General features: G+C 44.5%; 1 protein-coding gene across 3 annotated transcripts in view; it reads left to right on the forward strand.

Annotated features, from left to right (window-relative positions):
- The window catches only part of LOC143767934 (uncharacterized), a 96,948-nt gene extending 76,312 nt beyond the window's left edge, over window positions 1–20,636 (forward strand). For 2 of the 3 annotated variants that reach the window (XM_077256466.1, XM_077256467.1), the window contains exons 6-11: window positions 11,155–11,304; window positions 11,434–11,613; window positions 11,697–11,820; window positions 11,904–12,001; window positions 12,196–12,286; window positions 16,394–20,636. In XM_077256466.1, coding sequence (XP_077112581.1) covers window positions 11,155–11,304; window positions 11,434–11,613; window positions 11,697–11,820; window positions 11,904–12,001; window positions 12,196–12,286; window positions 16,394–18,078 — 2,328 coding nt within the window. In that variant the 3' untranslated portion in view covers window positions 18,079–20,636. The remainder of the gene's footprint in view (window positions 1–11,154; window positions 11,305–11,433; window positions 11,614–11,696; window positions 11,821–11,903; window positions 12,002–12,195; window positions 12,287–16,393) is intronic. The other variant, XM_077256468.1, reaches the window with a different exon arrangement.
- Window positions 20,637–21,052: the final 416 nt, after the last annotated feature.

Here is a 21,052-nt window from a genome sequence, read left to right on the forward strand (position 1 = left end):
AGGGTGCAGTATATATATGGTACAGCATAAACAGTTACTATATACAGGGTGCAGTATACACAGGTACTATATACAGGTGCAGTATACACAGGTACTATATACAGGGTGCAGTATATACATGTACTATATACAGGGTGCATTATACACAGGTACTATATACAGGGTGCAGTATATATTAAACACACAAATTTTTGCATATCCCATTAAATTCTTTAGGAACAAAAATTAAATTGAAGTGACCAAAGAAAATATATTAAAATGATGAAATGTATTAATTCATACAAAAATTGATCAAAATGACAGGAACAAAAGGTACTGGATGGTGGAGGCTGTTTCATAAAGTCCACATGTTAATTTTTAATGACATAGAACATATAGCTTATATCAGTAATTGCCAATGATTATTTTTGGGCTTGATCCTAAGTAAAAAGGTACATGTGCAAAAAAGGTGCTCTAATGCTATAAAGTGCTTAGTGCAGAAAAATGTACTAACATTTCATTTGTGCCTTAAATACAATCATCATATGAAGTAGTAGTTGCTATTTCCACAATTAGCCATCAGATGGTTTTGTTATCCCATACTAAAACATTCTCCTAGCAAGTCAAGCCTTTATCATTAAATCAATAAATATCAGATAGACAATTTTAAAGGGAACCTGTCACCTCGTTTTTCCGCTATAAGATGCGGCCACTGCCTTTCAGGACTTATCTACATCATTCTATAATGCTGTACATAAGCCCCCGGTCTGACCTGAAAGATAAGAAAAGCAATTTTTATTATGCTCACCCAGGGGAGGTCCAATCCAATGGATGTCGCATGTCCAGGTCCGGCGCCTGCCATCTTTATGCGATGTCGTTATCCTGCTTGCTTCGTGTCGTACTCCTGCGCAGGCGTACTGATTTGCTCTGTTGAGGGCAGAGCAAAGTACTGCAGTGCACAGGCGCTGGGCCTCTTACCTTTCCCAGCGCCAGCGCATTGCAGGACTTTGCCCTGCCCTCAACAGGGCAGATCAGTACACCTGCACAGGAGCACAATGCGAAGCAAGCAGGATGACAACATCGCATGGAGATGGGAGGCACCAGACCCAGACCTCTGACACCCATCGGATCGGACCGCCCCCCTGGGTAAGTATAATAAAATTTGTATTCCTTATCTTTCAGGTTGGACCGGGGGCTTATCTGCAGCATTATAGAATGCTGTACATAAGCCCCGAAAGCCAGTGGCCGCATCTTACAGCAGCAAAACGAGGTGACACGTTCCCTTTAAGTATTCAACTGAGCAAATGCACTAATAAGACTGGTACAGACACTATCGTTGCATATATTCATGTTAATCTAATTCAGTTTGCTATTCAAAAAATGGCATAATACAACCCAAAGGTATCTGGGATAATATTGGACGTGGACACCACTTACCGCAGGGCACAGGCACTGAGCAGCAGGGACTGGAGTAGGAGTGGGACTCAGACTATCCTGTGGGCCTGTGGCAAACTGTAATGGCGGCCACTGCCTGTATTCTCAGCCTCAGATCCGGAGGGTCCAGAGGCGTGCTTACGTATTAGGCTGTACATGACAGGACTCTCTGAACCCCAGCTGGATCCAATCCCAGCATGCCACTGGGTGCCATAGCAACGCGCTCTCAGCCTGCAGTGAGTCCCGCCGGCCCCGCTGTCAGCTGTGTGTGGCCGGCCGCTCTCCACTACCGCGGGCCGCAGTCAGGTGTTCTTTCATTGTACACGCTGCAGGGCGGGCAGGTGCTAATTAAGTGGCTCGGGGGGCAAATGCTTCTGCCACCTGGCCCAGCCCGCCCCTGCCTACAGCACATTTCTTGGGATTCGCCATCAGGCCCACGGCTTTGAGCAAATCTACTACCGCTTGCACCTAGAACAAGTGGGTATGCCAGTCAATAATAAAGATGAAAACGTCTTCCAATGGGGGTCCCAGTACTATGTCCATTAACCTCTGGAACGTGGCTGGGGCCCCATGTAGTCCAAAGGGCAGGCCGACATAGTGGTACAGACCCTCCGGTGTTATGAAGTTGGTCTTTTCCTTTGCCGACTCTGTAAGAGGCACCTGCCAATATCACTTAGTCAGGTCGAGTGTGGTGACGTACTGGGCCTGACCCAGGAGCTCGATCAGCTTGCCTACCCTGGGCATTAGGTCGAACTTTGACACCTCAGTTAACTTACGGAAGTCAATACGGAACCGTTATGACCCAACCTGCTTCGGGATTAGCACCATCGGGCTAGCCCAGTCACTACGGGATTCCTCAATTACTCCCAGCTGAAGCATTTGTTTTACCTCACTCATGATCGCTTGTCTGCGGGCCTCGGGCACACAGTACGGTTTCATTTATACCGTCACGTGAGGCTTGGTGACAATGTCATGCTGGATGACATAGGTTTGACCGGGTAAACCCGATAATACATCAGTATTCCCTTTTACCAATCTCCGTACCTCTCGCTGCTGCTGTTTCGAGAGGGTGTCTCCTATCTTTACCTCTCCCTCGGCCTCCGTCTGGACCGATATCGGAGGGTCCCCAGATGATATGTTGGGAGTCGCCTCCGTAAGCATACACTCCCAGTCCTTCCATGCTTTCAACAGATTAATGTGATGCAACTGTTCAGGTTTTCTTTCACCGGACTGGTAAACTCGGTAGTTTACTTCACCCACTTTTTCCCAAACTTAATACGGCCCTTGCCACTGGGCCATAAGCTTGCTTTCGGTAGTGGGCACCAAAACCAACACCTGATTTCCCACGTTAAAGGAGCGAACCATGGCCTTTTTGTTATATACGCGGCTCTGTGCTGCCTGAGCATCCACCAAATACTTCTTTACTATAGGCATGACTGCTGCAATTTGGTCCTGCATGTTGGCAACGTGATCAATGACACTCTTATAGGGTGTAGGTTCCTGCTTCCATGTCTCTTTGGCTACATCCAACAGACCCCTAGAATGCCTTCCTTACAGTAGCTCAAAGGGTGAAAATCCCATGGAAGCCTACGGTACCTCCTGAATGGCGAACATCAGGGCAACAACATGTCCCAATTCCTTCTATCCTTAGAGACTACTTTCTTCAACATGGATTTGAAGGTTTTGTTGAAGCGCTCGACTAACCCGTCGGTCTGGGGGTGATACACCGACGTTTGTAACTGTTTTATTTTTTGAAGCTTGCGCAGTTCCTTTGTCACCTTGGACATAAAAGGAGTCACCTGATCAGTGAGGATCTCCTTCGGTAGCCCAAGGTGACAGAACATGGCAAACAACTCCCAGGCGATAAGTTTAGCTGAGGTGTGCCGCAGCGGTGTGGCCTCCGGGTACTTGGTGTCGTAATTTACGACCACCAATATGTGTTGGTGGCCCGGGCAGGTTTTACTGTTGGCCCCACGAGATCCAGCGCAATCCATTCAAAAGGTACCTCTATGATGGGCAGAGGTACCAATGGACTCCTGTAGTTCCCGGTAGGTGAGGTCATTTGGCACTCTGGACATGTGTCACAGTACCTCTGGACCTCCGCATAGACCCCAGGCCAAAAAAATGCTGCAGTATGCGTTCCTGCGTCTTTTTGGCCCCCAAGTGCCCCCCCAGCATGTGGGTGTGAGCCATTTTGAGCACCGTGCGAGGGAAGGATTGAGGCATTATCAGTTGTTCTACCACTTCATCCTGGATTTTGTCAACCCTATACAATAGGTCTTGGTTGACAGCCATGCGAGGAAAAAACGTTTCTGCACCTAGTTGCTGAGCCACTCCATTAACCTTAATCACCCTTTATTGTGCCCAAGCAAGGGTGAGATCCTGGAACTGAGCTGTCCCAAACTTACCAGGGGGTGCTTCCAGCTCAGGGATCAGTGGGGTCTCCCTGACCTCACCTGCCAATACCTCTAGGGGACACCTATGGGGTTTACACGGCAGGTGTCCCTGACTTGGGATCTTCGGGTTCCGTGCCCAGAATATCATATACCTTAGGAGGGTTAACCCTGGTCTCCACAGGGACCAGAACAGTGGTAAGTCTCTTCCCAATACAGTCCCATACGGAAGAGTCTTTACCACTCTGACCACGTCTTATCTCTCCACACGGGGTGGAAAACGTAACCTCCATGGTCAGGTACTCTCAGAGTTCCCCATGTATGCATACCACCCCCACTTCCCGTTCATTGGGGTTGTTCCCAGCAACAAGGGACCCATGTACCAGAGTCCCTAAGCTCCCCGAGTCCAAGAGAGCATCTGTCTGGTACCCGTTAAGGAGTACCTTGCCTACAGTGGTGGAGCACAATGGCTGGGCGAACATAGACACAGGACGAGTATACCCACAGACCATGAGTTCAGCTGTCAAGGGGCAGTTGGCATCCACATGTCCAGGGCCCAGGCACTGCCAACACTTGATAGCTGTGGCGCGACTGGACCTTGGGGCCGACTTAGGGGACACGGGACTGCTGTCACTCTCGCTCGGTTCTGATTGGCCCCAGTAGAGTGACATGGATTTTTCCCAGGCTCCTGGGGTGGTGGGGCCCAACGTGACAGCTGTAATGGAGCCATGTCCCGCATAAAGTCCTGAGTGGCCATGTACCACTTAATCAGTACCACCACCTGGTCCAGAGTGCCCGGGTCCCCACCCAATGCTGTGTGGCATGAAGGTATTAACCCCCAGTCGGGCAGGGATCTCACCTTTTAGCATGGTGTAGTCCTGGGAGTCCATCCGACTGAGGTTAAAGTAGGCCTCTAGCACTTCACACCTCAGGAATCGAGCCACCACTTTCATCCACTGGAACGTTGGCAGGTTCTCCCGCACTGCCGTGTGCTCATAGACGGTGAGGAAAGCTTCCACATCCTGGGGGATACATATCACCATTCACATATGAACCCCCCGCCTCACAGCCTCCATATATTAGTAATGTCACTTATGTCCCCTATATATATATATATATAATATCTATGTGCCCCCATATATTAGTAATGTCACCTATGTGCCCCCATATATTAGTAATGTCTCCTATGTGCTCCCATATATTAGTAATGTCATCTACAGGTGCTTCTCACAAAATTAGAATATCATCAAAAAGTTAATTTATTTCATTTCTTCCATACAAAAAAGTTAAACTCTTAAATAGAGTCATTACAAACAGAGTGATCTATTTCAAGTGTTTCTTTCTGATAATGATGATTATTATGGCTTACAGCCAATGAAAACCCAAAGGTCATTATCTCAGTAAATTAGAATACTTTATACCACCAGCTTGAAAAATGATTTTAAAATCCAAAATGTTGGCCTACTGAAATGTATGTTTAGTAAATGCGCTCAATACTGGGTCGTGGCTCCTTTTGCATCAATTACTGCATCAATTGGCGTGGCATGGAGGCGATCAGCCTGTGGCACTGCTGAGGTGCTATGGAAGCCCAGTTTGCTTTGATAGCGGCCTTCAGCTCGACTGCATTGTTGGGTCTGTTGTCTCTCTTGACAATACCACATACCGTATATACTCGAGTATAAGCCGAGATTTTCAGCCCAAATTTTTGGGCTGAAAGTGCCCCTCTCGGCTTATACTCGAGTCATGATCGGTGGTGGGGTCGGCGGGTGAGCACTGTCATATACTTACCTAGTCCCGGCGATCCTGGCGCTCCCCCTGCCTGTCACACTGTCTTCGGTGCCGCAGCCTCTTCCCCTGAGCGGTCACGTGGGACCGCTCATTAGAGAAATGAATAGGCGGCTCCACCTCCCATAGGGGCGGAGCCACCTATTCATTTCTCTAATGAAGCGGTGCCGGTGACCGCTGATAGAGAAAGAGGCTGCGGCACCGAAGACCAGCTGTCCGGGGGAAGGAGCGGGACGCCGGGAGCAGGTAAGTATGACATATTCACCTGTCCTCGTTCCACACGCCGGGCGTCGCGCCATCTTCCCGGCGTCTCTCCGCTCTGACTGTTCAGGCAGAGGGCGCGATGACGCATATAGTGTGCGCGCCGCCCTCTGCCTGATCAGTCAGTGCGGAGAGACGCCGGGAAGATGGCGCCGAGGAGCTGCAAGCAAGACAGGTGAGTATGTTTTTTTTTTTTTTTTTTATTGTAGCAGCAGCAACAGCTATGGGGCAATAATGGACGGTGCAGAGCACTATATGGCACAGCTATGGGGCAATGGTGCAGAGCACTATATGGCACAGCTATGGGGCAATGGTGCAGAGCACTATATGGCACAGCTATGGGGCAATGGTGCAGAGCACTATATGGCACAGCTATGGGGCAATAATGGACGGTGCAGAGCACTATATGGCACAGCTATGGGGCAATGGTGCAGAGCACTATATGGCACAGCTATGGGGCAATGGTGCAGAGCACTATATGGCACAGCTATGGGGCAATGGTGCAGAGCACTATATGGCACAGCTATGGGGCAACGGTGCAGAGCATTATATATATGGCACAGCTATGGGGCAACGGTGCAGAGCACTATATGGCACAGCTATGGGGCAATGGTGCAGAGCATTATATATATGGCACAGCTATGGGGCAACGGTGCAGAGCATTATATATATGGCACAGCTATGGGGCAACGGTGCAGAGCAGTGTATATATGGCACAGCTTTATGTGGAGTATCTATGGGGCAATGGTGCAGAGCATTGTATATATGGCACAGCTTTATGTGGAGCATCTATGGGGCCATAATGAACGGTGCAGAGCATTATATGTGGCACAGCTTTATGTGGAGCATCTATGGGGCCATAATGAACGGTATGGAGTATCTATTTTTAATTTTGAAATTCACCGGTACCTGCTGCATTTTCCACCCTAGGCTTATACTCGAGTCAATAAGTTTTCCCAGTTTTTTGTGGCAAAATTAGGGGGGTCGGCTTATACTCGGGTCAGCTTATACTCGAGTATATACGGTAGTTTCTCTATGGGTTAAGGTCAGGCGAGTTTGTTGGCCAATTAAGCACAATGATACTGTTGTTTTTAAACCAGGTATTGATACTTTTGGCAGTGTGGACAGGTGCCAAGTCCTGCTGGAGAATTAAATTTCCATCTCCAAAAAGTTTTTCGGTAGAGGGAAGCATGAAGTGCTCTAAAATTTCGTGGTAGACGGCTGCGCTGATTTTGGTCTTGATAAAACACAGTGGACCTACACCAGCAGATGACATGACTCCTCATCACTGATTGTGGAAACTTCACACTAGACCTCAAGCAGCATGGATTGTGTGCCTCTCCACTCTTCTTACAGACTCTGGGACCTTGATTTCCAAATGAAATGCAAAATTTACTTTCATCCGAAAACAACACCTTGGATCACTGAGCAACAGTTCAGTTCTTTTGCTCCTTGGCCAAGGTAAGGTGCTTCGGGTGCTGTCTATTGGTCATGAGTGGCTTGACACAAGGAATGCGACACTTGTAGCCCATGTTCTGGATATGTATGTGTGCGGTGGCTCTTGAAGCAATGACTCCAGCAGCAGTCCACTCCTTGTGAATTTCCCCCAATTTTTTGAATGGCCTTTTCATAACAATCCTTTCAAGGCTGTGGTTATTCCGGTTACTTGTGCATCTTTGTGCAACCTTTTGTGGCTTACCCTCCTTGTGGAGTGTACACACCAAAAAGGGATGCTAGACTGCACTAATAATATAATGTCAACTTTATTAAAGAACAGGTAAAACCGAATACATAAAAAATGAGACACCACAGAGAACAGACACAACTGGAAGGGATGGCTGGAAAATAAGTGGCTAACATAGAACAACTACCTCCCAATACGATATCAAAGCAGATAGTAATAGCACTCAACCAGTTCCAAAATATAACTACCGATATGGTGACTGAAAAAGTGCAACAGTGCAATCAATCAGACAATAAATTAATAAATATTCACAAATGTGAGGTAGTACCAAGTGGTATACTATATATTATATATTATAAGAAGTATGTAAAAAGCATCAGTCAGCAAAACGGAAAGTATATCATACATCCATTAGTACATACCAGGAGGAACTTATTTACCTAATAGATGCCACCAGCCAGGGACCCGACCACACCCAACGCGCGTTTCGCTAGGAAAGCTTCGTCCAGGGTTTATCCTTGTGGAGTGTGTCAATGGATAACTGTCAAGTCAGCAGTCTTCCCCATGATTGTAGAGCCTACTGTAACAGAATAAAGGACCTTTTTAAATGCTTAGAAAATCTTTGCAGGTGTTTTTGTTAATTATTCTAATTTACTGAGATAATGACTTTTAGTTTTCATTGGCTGTAAGCCATAATAATCAACATTACCAGAAATAAACACTTGAAATAGATCACTCTTTTTGTAATGACTCTATATAATATAAGAGTTTCACATTTTGTATTGAATAACTGGAATAATCTCAATCTTGAGATTGTGGGCCCAATTCCAGCTATTGCTGTCAGACATGTGATTTCTATCTACACCACAGTGTATAGGATAATAAAGTATAATAAAATTGTTATGGACGTGACTTAACTAACATTGTGCAGTGATTCTGTTTTCCCTATAGTGAAGGATATTTCTTATTGCTAAAACTGTGATTTTTTTTCACATTAAACCTTTTTTAAAACTTTTTTAAACACCTCTGATTAGTGCGATCATACAACATCCAAGCCTCTGATGGCTCCGGTGATGCCCTGTTCTACTGTAGTGCCGTGTATCATCACTGCTGTCAGTGTAATACTAACGGCCCCATACACATGAGATAAGTGTTGGCTGAATGGTCATTTGGCAGACGGCCATCTCTCCTGACTCCCCCACACACACAAATAGCTCTAGCGGAGGATTATCTACAGGAAGAACAAACGGATTAGCCTCTGAAATTCAGGATGCCAGATCCTTCTCTGCCCCAGCATCATCTGTCGGGAGGCCCAAAAATACATTACCATATTTTTCAGACTATAAGACGCACCTGATTATAAGACTCACCCCCAAATTTGGTGAAGAAAAAGAGAAAAAAATATTTTTATGTTAAATCGGGGTCTATCTTATAATGCCAGTGTCCGTCTTACAAATCATATGTCCCTTATCCTGGTATCTATATAACCCCAATCCTTGTGCTGGCACATGCCCCCCTGTGCTGCTGTCAGGCACATGCCCCCCTGGTCACTATATGCCCCCCTGTGCTGCTGTCAGGCACATGCCCCCCTGGTCACTATATGCCCCCTTTGCTGCTGGCAGGCACATGCCCCTCCTGGGTCACTATATGCCCCCCCCCTGTGCTGCTGACAGGTACAGCCCCCCCAGTCACTATATGCCCCCCAGTGCTGCTGGTAGGTACAGGCCCCCCGGTCACTATATGCCCCCTGTTGGCAGGCACATGCCCCCCGTGCTGCTGGCAGGCACATGCCCCCCATGCTGCTGGCAGGCACATGCCCCTCCCTGTGCTGCTGGCAGGCACACGCCCCCCCGTGCTGCTGGCAGGCACATGCCCACCTGTGCTGCTGGCAGACACATGCCCCCCCCCCCCTGCACTGCTGGCAGGCACATGATAAAATAACAAACACTTAACTCACCTTTCTCTAATGGCTCTGTGCTCACAGCTCCTCGGTTGCGCTTCCTGTTTCCCTGGCATCGGATCATGTGACCTGGGCACACAGTAATGTCATCACAGTGCTGTGCTGATTACATGATCGGATGTCAGCAAAGACACAGGAAGCAACCGAGGAGCTGTGAGCATGGAACCATCAGAGAAAGGTGAGTTAAGTGTTTGTTATTTTATCATGTGCCTGCCAGCAGCACAGCGGGGGCATATCCATGATGGGAGTTGGGGGGAGAGTGCAGGCACATGTAATATTCGCTGCTCCCCTGTGAATCAACTTGGCACAGGTTCAGCACCGAGGTGATGAACAGCAGGTGCAGTGAATATTACATGAGGCTAATGAGCGGGAGCACAGAACCTCCTGCTGTCTCAGCAGCCCGCAGGCAGCCCACCCCAGCCCCCTGACACCACTCCAGAGCCGCCCCCCTCCTCTACAGCACAGCACACAGATTCGGATTTTAAGACGCACCCCCCACTTTCCCCAAAAATTTTGGGGAACAAAAGTGCGTCTTATAGTCCGAAAAATACGGTATATGGTCGGCCAAACCCCCTAAATCAGTGCTTACATGTAACTTTACTCTAATGTGTATGGGGGCGATAAAAGGTAACTTATTGGATGCTGCCTCTGGCCAGGCCTATTAGACCTTCGTACATTGCAGGCCCAGACACCATTATTAGGCATGTAAGTATCGTAGTAACTAGGCCGCCCCATACTATCCAGTACTTGGGAGTAGAGGGGCATTCAGCCGAACTCTCACACCTTAGATGCCATGTTTGCTTTTGGCAGCAGTAAGTGGTTAAACTACCAGGATTTTTGTTGCAGACACCCTGTGCCGTCCCTGCAGTGTACATCTATGTTCTGGTGTTCGAAAGACATCATTTTTTTAAACAATTGTTTATTGTGTGAAAAAATAAAATGTGTCTTCTGCTTTTTCCATGTATTTTTCTTTTTACAAGAATTGTTGGAGCCAATTTTCTTCAGAAAATAAACACATATTAAAATGTTTCTAGTGTTTTTCTTGTAATATAGGAAAACCTAATGACAGAAATAAACCCCATAAAACACTGTACATGGAGACATTGGGATCAGATAATTTCTGTCCGCAGTGTTTGTGGGGAAAAAAAAAAAAAAAGCTTTTATAAAAGCCTCAAACTTCTGTGTGTGAATCAGACCTGAGATCTAACGTGATAGAAGATTACAGTGCGGGGAAGACGGGAAACCTTCATATAGAGGCCGGTGGGGATGGAGTCAGTGACCGACTCTGGACAAATCTGTTCCTAGAGCCGCAGTAGGAGATGGAGATGTCGTCCTCACCATGAAGTAGTTATTTCTCCTGTCACGTGTAATGAATATCTCCTGCAGTATTACTAATGCCGATTCCAGTGTCGGTAAATGAGACGAGAATTAGCGTTATGGAAGATGAGTCTATGAGAAACGTATTCAGCTGCCGACTCCGAGGAAGAAAGTGCTTGTTGTCTGTGGCCTAAATATATAGGTTTTATTAGTAGATGTAAAGAAGAAAACTGAATACTGTAAAATAATAAATCTCCTCATATGTTTCCCTTATTATCTCCAGTAATTGTATTATTACACTGGATTGTTATGATGTTGCATCGGCTCATCTTCTTATTCAGGTCTCTTCAATATCGGATCCTCTCAGTGAAGATCTTCTATATAAGAGAATTTTTCTAAATCACCCATCAAAGATGGATATGGACAGAGATAAGATGGCGGAGAGGATATTACACCTCACCCTAGAGATCCTCTTCCGGCTTACTGGAGAGGTGAGAGATTCTGATGACGTCACATTACATCATTCTTTTCTATGGGAATAACAGATGGACAGAACTGGAGAGGTGAGGACTCTGGAAATGTCTGTAGTGAGATTTATTAATGTGTCTCTCCATAACCAGGATTACACAGCAGAGAAGAAGACCACTAGTGAACGCTGTCAGGACCCTTTGTCTGAGGGATGCGAAAGACTCCTGAGCCCAATCACGAGGCCTCCATCTCACCCCCTGATACATGAGGACATCAATGACCAGAAGTTCCTAGAACACATCTACAAGATGACTGAGCTGCTGACTAGAGAGGTGACACTGCTGGGAATGCTGGGACATTATACAGTAACACTATGAAGAGATCGGGGGGATGACGGTATCATTGTATGTGTCAGGTTCCTATAAGGTGTCAGGATGTCGCTGTCTATTTCTCCATGGAGGAGTGGGAGTATTTAGAAGGACACAAAGATCTGTATAAGGACATCATGATGGCATTTCCCCAGCCCCTCACATCACCAGGTAATAGACAGGACTAAATACCCACGGCTTATAATTATCTGTATGTAAAGAATGAATTCAGTCCCTGTATGTGTTTCCTCCAGATCTATCCAGTAAGAGGACAACACCAGAGAGATGTTCCCGTCCTCTTCTTCCACAGGACTGTAAACAAGAAGATCCCATTGTTCCTCAGGATCATCAGGTAGATGGAGAGAAGGTGTCATGAGATCTCCCCTATGATGTGTAGACGCCGGTGAAGGTCTTGTGCTCAGTCTTTTATTATCCCCCAGTATTATATGTTTTATACTTGTGTAATGTGAACGGTGGAGATGGCAGGATTAGAGCTGATCATAGATGTGACTTCTCCATCTGTGACTTTTACAATATTTGTTTCAGGGTGAAGATCTGACCCGTATTAATACTGCAGAGACGTATGTGAGGGGTGATGAGTGGTGTAAAGAGGAGATTCCTACATATGACTACCCAGGTGAGTAGTAACCACTCAATGCAGAGAAGTTACAGATTCTTCTCAGTCACCGGCTGTGACTGCTTTATAGGTGGTGTAGTCTGACTGTATCACAATCGTGCGATCACCATTTGGCCTCCCGACCACAACATTCTCCTCCACCAAAAACTGTTCAAATGACTTTGGGTATTGAAAGCCTTTTTTGTAGAACTTACCACCTGGATGATCTACCTACCCCCTTGGATTAGAAGACACTGACCGTTACCTGCCCAGATCTGTAAACAACAAAGTCAGGACAGCGAATGTAGAATGTGCTGACAAGTTAGAAAATCACTTGAAGAAATATATTATGATGGGCCTGTAAGAGAGAGCGGAGGGTAATGATGCTGTTGGTTTCCTAGATCTCTGAGATCTTATTGGATGAATCTACCTTCTCTCCCTTCTGTGCTGCTGAATGTGCTCATGTGGTCCCTACAAGACCAGGTCCAGTCTTCTTGTCCAAACTTTGCTTTTACGATCGACAACATTAAATTTGCAGTGAGGCCAAGTGTGAATTTCTGTACAATAACAGCAGAGTTTCCCTTTATCCTGACTTTTAAATTTCTTTTAAAACCTTCTAACTTCAAACAGGATTGTGATAAACTACAGGAAAATCATTATACCTGTGCCATGATATATCTCTAAGCTGTGCATGGTTGATGGGTGTAATATACATTTATTCACACCTGCAGGAGATATGTTGACATTGTTCGAGCCATGGTTTCATGGATTCACTCCACGTCCTAAATAACATTATGTTTTCGATCCTAAGGAGTTCACCTTACTGCACAATCTCTCCTGAAATGGGGGCGCTAATACTTTCTCTACTCTTCTGGTCAGGACTCATAGTAGCTCCAATGGTCCACCATAAATGAGTGCAACTCTGGTTTAGTGTTGGAGTTCTTCCCTTGTACATACATTGTTGTTGGGGATGTAACATACTTTTTTATTCTTTGTCTTTTTTCTACCTGTTCATTCTGTATGATATTTTGATTGTGGTGGGATCGGCCTACCTCACTTATGTGAGTGTGTAACTGATAGTCTTAAAAAAGCTCTCCATCGCCTCTTCTAAATGCCAAAGATCTAAATTTAAAGTGAACCTGTCAGCAGGATTGTGCACAGTAACCTACAGACCGTGTCAGGTCGGTGCCGTTATACTGATCACATTGATACCTGGTGATGAAATCCGTCTTTTGGTTGTTGTTTAATCTTTATTTGTAGTTTTCAGTTAATGAGATTCTCGTGCTCTGAGGCGTGGCTGTGGGTGTGGCTGGGACTGTGGGCGGAGCTGTGGGTGAGGCTGTGGGCGGGGCTTTATGTTGTACTCTGATTACATATTCATCTGTATTGGCTTATGACAGGTCACTGATCCCTCAGTGACCTGCGCCCTTTTTTACATAATTCATATAATAGTGTTGATATTATTGTTGATTTTGCCTATAATATTGTGGCTATTATGAGGCTTAGAAAAAAATAACATCCAGCAAAATGACACCGGAGGCTCCTGTCCAGTAGCATCTATCTCTTACTTATAGATGCTACTGCGCAGGCGCCGCCATCGCCGGTGAGATTTTGCTGGATTGCTTTATAGAAACCCTGTTGCTTCTCAACAGCCTTTTGAGCCGCTACAGGTATGTGCATACGTTGCAAAATTGCCTGTGACAGTTTCTGCGTAGATTCTGGATCTCTTGGAAGAAAGCACAGGTAAAAATCCACATGGATTTGATGCGGATTTTCATGCTTTTTTTTTTTTTTGTTCGGATTTGCGTTTTTGAAAGCTAAATAAAGGAAAAAAAAGAATTGTGATGTCATTTCTTGTCCCACCTCTTCATTTACATACTCCATTGAACAATAATGTTTACACACACAGAAAGAAAGAGATAGATAAATAGATAGATACATATATAGATCTATAGATGGATAATACCAAGCCCGATGTTTAGGAGTAAACATAATAAAATAGTACATAAAAAAGTGAAATAAAGACACACACAAAATCTGCGTTAGGCCAGGGTCCCACTTGCGAGAAACTCGCAAGAGTCTCAGACCTTAATACCAGGCACTGCTGCCGACAATCGGGACTGGCGTGGTAAGCTGCATAGAAATACATGCAGCCGTACACTCCGATCCCGAGTGCCGGCGGCAGTGCCGAGTATTCATGCGAGAGACTCGTGCGAGTTTCTCACAAGTGTGACCCCGGCATTAAACGCAATATCTGTTTAATTTCTAAAAATAAAATGGCGTGGGCGCCCGTGCAATTTTCTGCACCATAGAGGGAAAGGCAGCGACTAGGGGCCGATGTTTATAGCCTGGGAAGGGGTTAATACCCATGGATCTTCCCAGGTTATGAATATCAGCCCGCAGCTGTATATTTAGTTTTTACTGGCCATTAAAATAGGGGCCCCCCAAAAAAAACTATGTGGGGTCCCCCTATAATTAATAGCCAGAAATGGGTAGGCAGACACCTGCCGGCTGATATTCGTAGCCTAGGAAGGGGCCATGGGTATTTCCCCCTCCACGGCTACAAACACCAGTTCACAGCTGCCCCAGAAATGGCGCATTATAAGATGCGCCAATTCCGGCACTTAGCCTCTCTTCCCACTCCCCTGTAGCTGTGGCATATGGGGTAGTAGTTGGGGGTTGATACCACTTTTGAATTGTAAGGTGACATCAAGCCAGCTTAGCAATGGAGAGGCGTCAATAAGATACCTATCCACTACTAATGCTATAGTTGTTAATGGGTTAAATAAACAAAGACACAGCCAGAAAAAAGTATTTTAATGAAATAAAACACTACACAGTTTTGCCATCTTTATTGTTCTGCCAAACCATGCCACGCCCTCGATCTCCTGCAAAAAAAAAACAACCAACACAAATACTCCCTGGTCTGATGCAGTCCATTTAATAACGACTGTCCCACGATGATCTCCCCTATAGAGCTGTCACATCAGCAGATGTGACAGCACTATAGGCCTCCAGTGACACACTGACAGGTGACACTGGCTCCTGCAGTGCAACACTGAAGAGGTTACCTGAGTTCAGGCTCTCACTTCACGGCAACGCTGCGTGAGAATGACAGTATGAACTATACTGAACTCACGGCGGAGGGACACAGTGCAGAGGATTACCTCCTCTCACTGTATCACCGGAGCCCCTGGAGAGCGGTCGCATATAACAGCTCTCCACGGGAGATCGTCATCGGATGCTCATTATTACATGGATTACATCGGATCAGGGAGTATACTGTTGGATTTTTATTTTAATTTTTTTTACAGGTGATCGAAGGCTTCGGAGACTAGGTGTATGGTCAGTATGTACTATATGTGTATGTTTTTTTTTTAGACTTGAACACAGTAGCTGGATGATGGTACTACTTCTGTCCCATTATCCGGCTTCCTGTCACTGTAGCAGGCATAGCCGGATGGGACTAGTAGTCCAATCGGAATATGCCTGCCCACACAAAGCCACACACACAGATACACACAACCATACACGCACAAATACACACACATACACAGATACACACACAGACACGCACATCTTCTCCGTACATAGTCTCCGCCCACACTCTTCCCCCTTCCGATCTGCAGTGTTTCTCACAGGAACATCCGCAAATCTTTTTTAAACCTGCGATATTGCTGCGGATTTGTCTGACACAATGGAAGTCAATGGGTGCAGAAACGATGGAAGTCCGCAAAAAGAATTGACATGCTGTGGGAAAAAAAAAGAGCATTTTCAAAATCTGCAACGTGTGCACATAGCCTAATGTTTTTCCATCGACAGATGATGGAACTGTTTGGATTTGTTTTTTGGGAGATGAGAATTGGTATTATTTTCGCCTACATAACATTGATTGGTTTCTTTTTATTCTATATTTGGGAGGCAGAATGAACAAACAGTTGAACACCACACACTACCGGTTCATCTAATAAGGTTTTCTATTAGACTGTGAACTGTCATTGTCTTGGTAAATAATTAAAGTTTTTTTTACATAGCTTGCCATTTTTATGGACAGTTTAATTAGAAATGTTCAAAAATATAAAACTCAAGGATATTTTATTAAAAAATAATTGTTTTTTATCTTGGCAGATGACTGTACCAGGAGATCAGAAGGACAGCTGACCTCTTTAATTTTTAAATATGATGATCTTGAGATCCTAAAAGATACAATTGAAGTGAATGCTATTACTCCAGTTATATCATCACCCCTTCACAGCAAAGATCTGTCAGCTGATCCTTTGAAACAGATCATATCTTCTGATTCATTACCGACTACTAAGGAAAATCAAAGTCACAAAAGAGGCATTAAAAAACAAACTGCTCCTAAAGCAAAGAAGTCATTTTCATGTTCAGAATGTGGGACATGTTTTAACACAAAAGCATATCTTGATACCCACAAGAGAACTCACACAGGGGAGAAGCCTTTTTCCTGTTCAGAATGTGGGAAATGTTTTAACCGGAAAGAGCTTCTTGTTAAACACCAGAGAACCCACACAGGGGAGAAGCCTTTGTCCTGTTCAGAATGTGGGAAATGTTTTAGCCGGAAATCTGTTTTGGTTAGGCACCAGAGAACTCACACAGGGGAGAAGCCTTTTTCATGTTCAGAATGTGGGAAATGTTTTAGCTGGAAATCAGATTTGGTTAGGCACCAGAGAACTCACACGGGGGAGAAGCCTTTTTCCTGTTCAGAATGTGAGAAACATTTTAACCAGAAAACACTTCTTGTTAGACATCAGAGAATTCACACAGGGGAGAAGCCTTTTTCCTGTTCAGAATGTGGGAAATGTTTTAACTGTAATGAACATCTTGTTAGTCACCAGAGAACTCACACAAGGGAGAAGCCTTTTTCCTGTTCAGAATGTGGGAAACGTTTTAACTGTAATGCAACACTTGTTAGTCACCAGAGAACTCACACAGGGGAGAAGCCTTTGTCCTGTTCAGAATGTGGGAAATGTTTTAGCCGGAAATCAGTTTTGGTTAGGCACCAGAGAACTCACACAGGGGAGAAGCCTTTTTCATGTTCAGAATGTGGGAAATGTTTTAGCTGGAAATCAGATTTGGTTAGGCACCAGAGAACTCACACGGGGGAGAAGCCTTTTTCCTGTTCAGAATGTGAGAAACATTTTAACCAGAAAACACTTCTTATTAGACATCAGAGAATTCACACAGGGGAGAAGCCTTTTTCCTGTTCAGAATGTGAGAAACATTTTAACCAGAAAACACTTCTTGTTAGACATCAGAGAACTCACACAAGGGAGAAGCCTTTTTCCTTTTCAGAATGTGGGAAATGCTTTAATTGGAAACAGCAACTTACTAGACATCAGAGGAGTCACACAGAGGAGAAGCCTTTTTCCTGTTCAGAATGTGGGAAATGTTTTAATCGGAAAGAGCATCTTACTATACATCAGAGCAATCACACAGGGGAGAAGCCTTTTTCCTGTTCAGAATGTGGGAAATGTTTTAATCAGAAAGAGCATCTTATTAGACATCAGAGCAATCACACAGGGGAGAAGCCTTTTTCCTGTTCAGAATGTGGGAAATGTTTTAATCGGAAAGAGCTTCTTGTTAGACATCAGAGAAATCACACAGGGGAGAAGCCTTTTTCCTGTTCAGAATGTGGGAAATGTTTTAACTGTAATGCAAATCTTGTTAGTCACCAGAGAATTCACACAAGGGAGAAGCCTTTTTCCTGTTCAGAATGTGGGAAATGCTTTAATCGGAAAGAGCATCTTATTAGACATCAGAGCATTCACACAGAGGAGAAGCCTTTTTGATTTTCTTAATGTGGGAAATATTTTACTTGGAAATCAACTTTTAATAAACATTAGAGATGTCACATAGAGGAGAAGCCATTTTTATGTACATAATGTTGGAATAGTTTTAAGCAAAATTAGATCCTCTTAAAGGGGTTGTCTCATGTCATTCCTCATGTTTGCTGACAAAAGGATAAAACTAAACTTTATTAATTCCAAATGTAAAACTATACCCATAATTCATCTCCTGAAGGTTAGTCAGAAGGTGACCAATAGAAAAAAACATTTAACCCACATCTCAGTATATAAGGTGAGGTGACATATACACACTCACTCTCCAAGCTTTCTGTCTTTCTGTGTTTTTATTTTATTAGAACCAAACATGAGGAATGAGAAGGGGTTGTCCAAGTAGTGGACAACCTTTTTAAACATCAAAAATCCCACACAGAGAGAAGTCATTATTAATTATGAGCGAGTGTACTCGTTGCTCGGGTTTTCCCAAGCACACTCGGGTGACCTCCGAGTATTTATGACTGCTCGGTGATTTAGTTTTCATTGCGGCAGCTGAATGGTTTACAGCTACTAGCCAGGCTGAGTACATGTGGGGGTTGCCTGGTTGCTAGGGACTATGAACAACAGTGATAAGCAGTTCTGCTGGAGGTAGAGACATTTCTTACTTCTTGTGTGTCACTGTTCTCCACTGCCCTTATCTAATCTTATACTTGGTTAACCTCATGCTGCCCCAACCCCCCTACTTACAATGTATGAAACTAAAAGTGAAAATGTGTTGCAAATTCTTAGTAGTAAAGCTCCTCCTCTAGACTAGATGTTTACTAGGTGTGTCTTCCAAGCATCTCACAGCTGCTACTCAGAAGAGGAAGACTGTAAGAAGTATTATCCTTTCAACAAACTTTGCATCAGTTAACAGTGAGTACATGAGAAATAACAGTATTACTGACCACTATATCAGTTGTACGGCCTGGCCATAATTTTCTACAATTGTTTTTAGGAAAAACAATTGTCATTTGGATTGAGAATGCAGAATTAAAAACCTGAGAATGTCAAAGAAGCATTACATTAAATCAGCTGTATTTGAACATTTCACCATCACTCAAGATAGAAAACATTATGTCTGTCAGTGTATGACAAATGATCCAGACGAAAACAAATGCTGTGAAGCCAAGATCAGTGCATATTCAGGCAAAGATAAAAATGCTCCTACCAGAGCTTCTAATCTAAAGAGACATTTACAGTGCTTTCATCCAGAAGTACTGAAAGCAGTGGATGAGAAAGACTGCATCCAAACCAAACTGCCAAACAATCAGCAGATTTGGGTTCCGGTATCATCTCTATGCTGATGACACCCAATTATACACTTCTTCCCCCGACATCACCCCTACCCTAATTCAAAATACCAAGGATTGTCTGTCTGCTGTCTCTAACATCATGTCCTCCCTCTATCTGAAACTAAATCTCTCCAAAACGGAACTTCTTGTGTTTCTCCCTTCTACTAACCTCTCTACCCAACATCGAAATTACCCTGGAGGGTTCAACCATAACTCCCAAGCAGCATGCCCGCTGTCTTGGGGTCACATTCGACACCGATCTTTCGTTTACTCCCTATATCCGATCACTCACTCGCTCTTGTCACCTGCATCTTAAAAACATCTCCAGAATCCGACCTTTTCTCACCTTTAAAACTGCTAAGACTCTTACTGTCACTCTTATTCATTCTCGTCTGGACTACTGCAACTCTCTTCTGATCGGTCTCCCTCTTAACAAACTTTCTCTCCAATCCATCTTGAATGCGGCAGCCAGGGTTATATTTCTGTCCAACAGCTTCACCGATGCCTCCATCTTGTGCCAGTCATTACACTGGCTACCCATTCGCTACAGGGTCCAGTATAAACTCATCTCTCACCCACAAAGCCCTCCACAGTTCTGCACCGCCTTATATCTCCTCTCTCATCTCTGTCTATCGCCCTACACGTGCCCTCCGTTCTACAAATGACCTAAGGCTAACATCCCCCTAATCCGAACCTCGCACCTCCGTCTACAAGACTTCTCTCGTGCTGCACCAGCTCTCTGGAACGAACTTCCCCAGACGATCAGACTGATACCTAGCCCCAACCTATTCAAGCTCGCTCTAAAAACCCATCTCTTCAAACAAGCCTACCACATCAACTACTCAGTAAACTAACTTTGCCCTGTTCCCTCCTTCCAAATATTATTCTAAATCTGCACCCTACTATTCATCTGTTTCCACACCCTCCATGCACATAACTGCACTTGATACTTGACTATTGCACTTAAACACATGGGCTGATGACCGGATCATGCAGCTTTATATGAAAATCCCTATTTATTATAATTGCCAGACCTGAAATAACAAGCACTTTTCACCTATTGTGTCCCCCCCATTTCCTTGTAGATTCTAAGCTTGCGAGCAGGGACCTCACTCCTAATGTCACTGTTTAAATTGTCTTAACTTGTATTGAATTTGTCTGTATATGTCCCCACTTAATTGTAAAGTGCTGCGGAATATGTTGGCTCTATATAAATAAAGATTATTATTATTATTAATGAACCAGTGCCCAGCTCTTCCAGCCAAACAAAGGAGCAGAGAACTTTGCAGCCATCAGTTGCAAGATATTTTGTCAGTGACAAAGTTACTGTGACAATGACAGTAGGTACATTTAAAAAAACAGATCATAGAGCTTGTTGTAAAGGATAGTGTGCCTATTTCATTATTTTCATGACCAGCTTTTATGTGTCTGAATGGGGAAATGGCCCGCAAGCTTGCTGTTTCTCTGGAGAGAGAGAGTATTAGAAAATTAGTAATCAAAGAAGCTTTTAAACAAAAGGAAGAACTTAAAAAACTCTCAAGGGACGCTTTCTGTTTCTTAAAATGGATGCCTGCACACGTCACAGAGTGAACTATTTTGCCATCAATGTCCGATTTGTTTGTGTCAAAAATGAAATAGTTACCAAGACA

This window comes from Ranitomeya variabilis, chromosome 4 (assembly GCF_051348905.1).
Source record: "Ranitomeya variabilis isolate aRanVar5 chromosome 4, aRanVar5.hap1, whole genome shotgun sequence".
Taxonomy (NCBI): Eukaryota; Metazoa; Chordata; class Amphibia; order Anura; family Dendrobatidae; genus Ranitomeya; species Ranitomeya variabilis.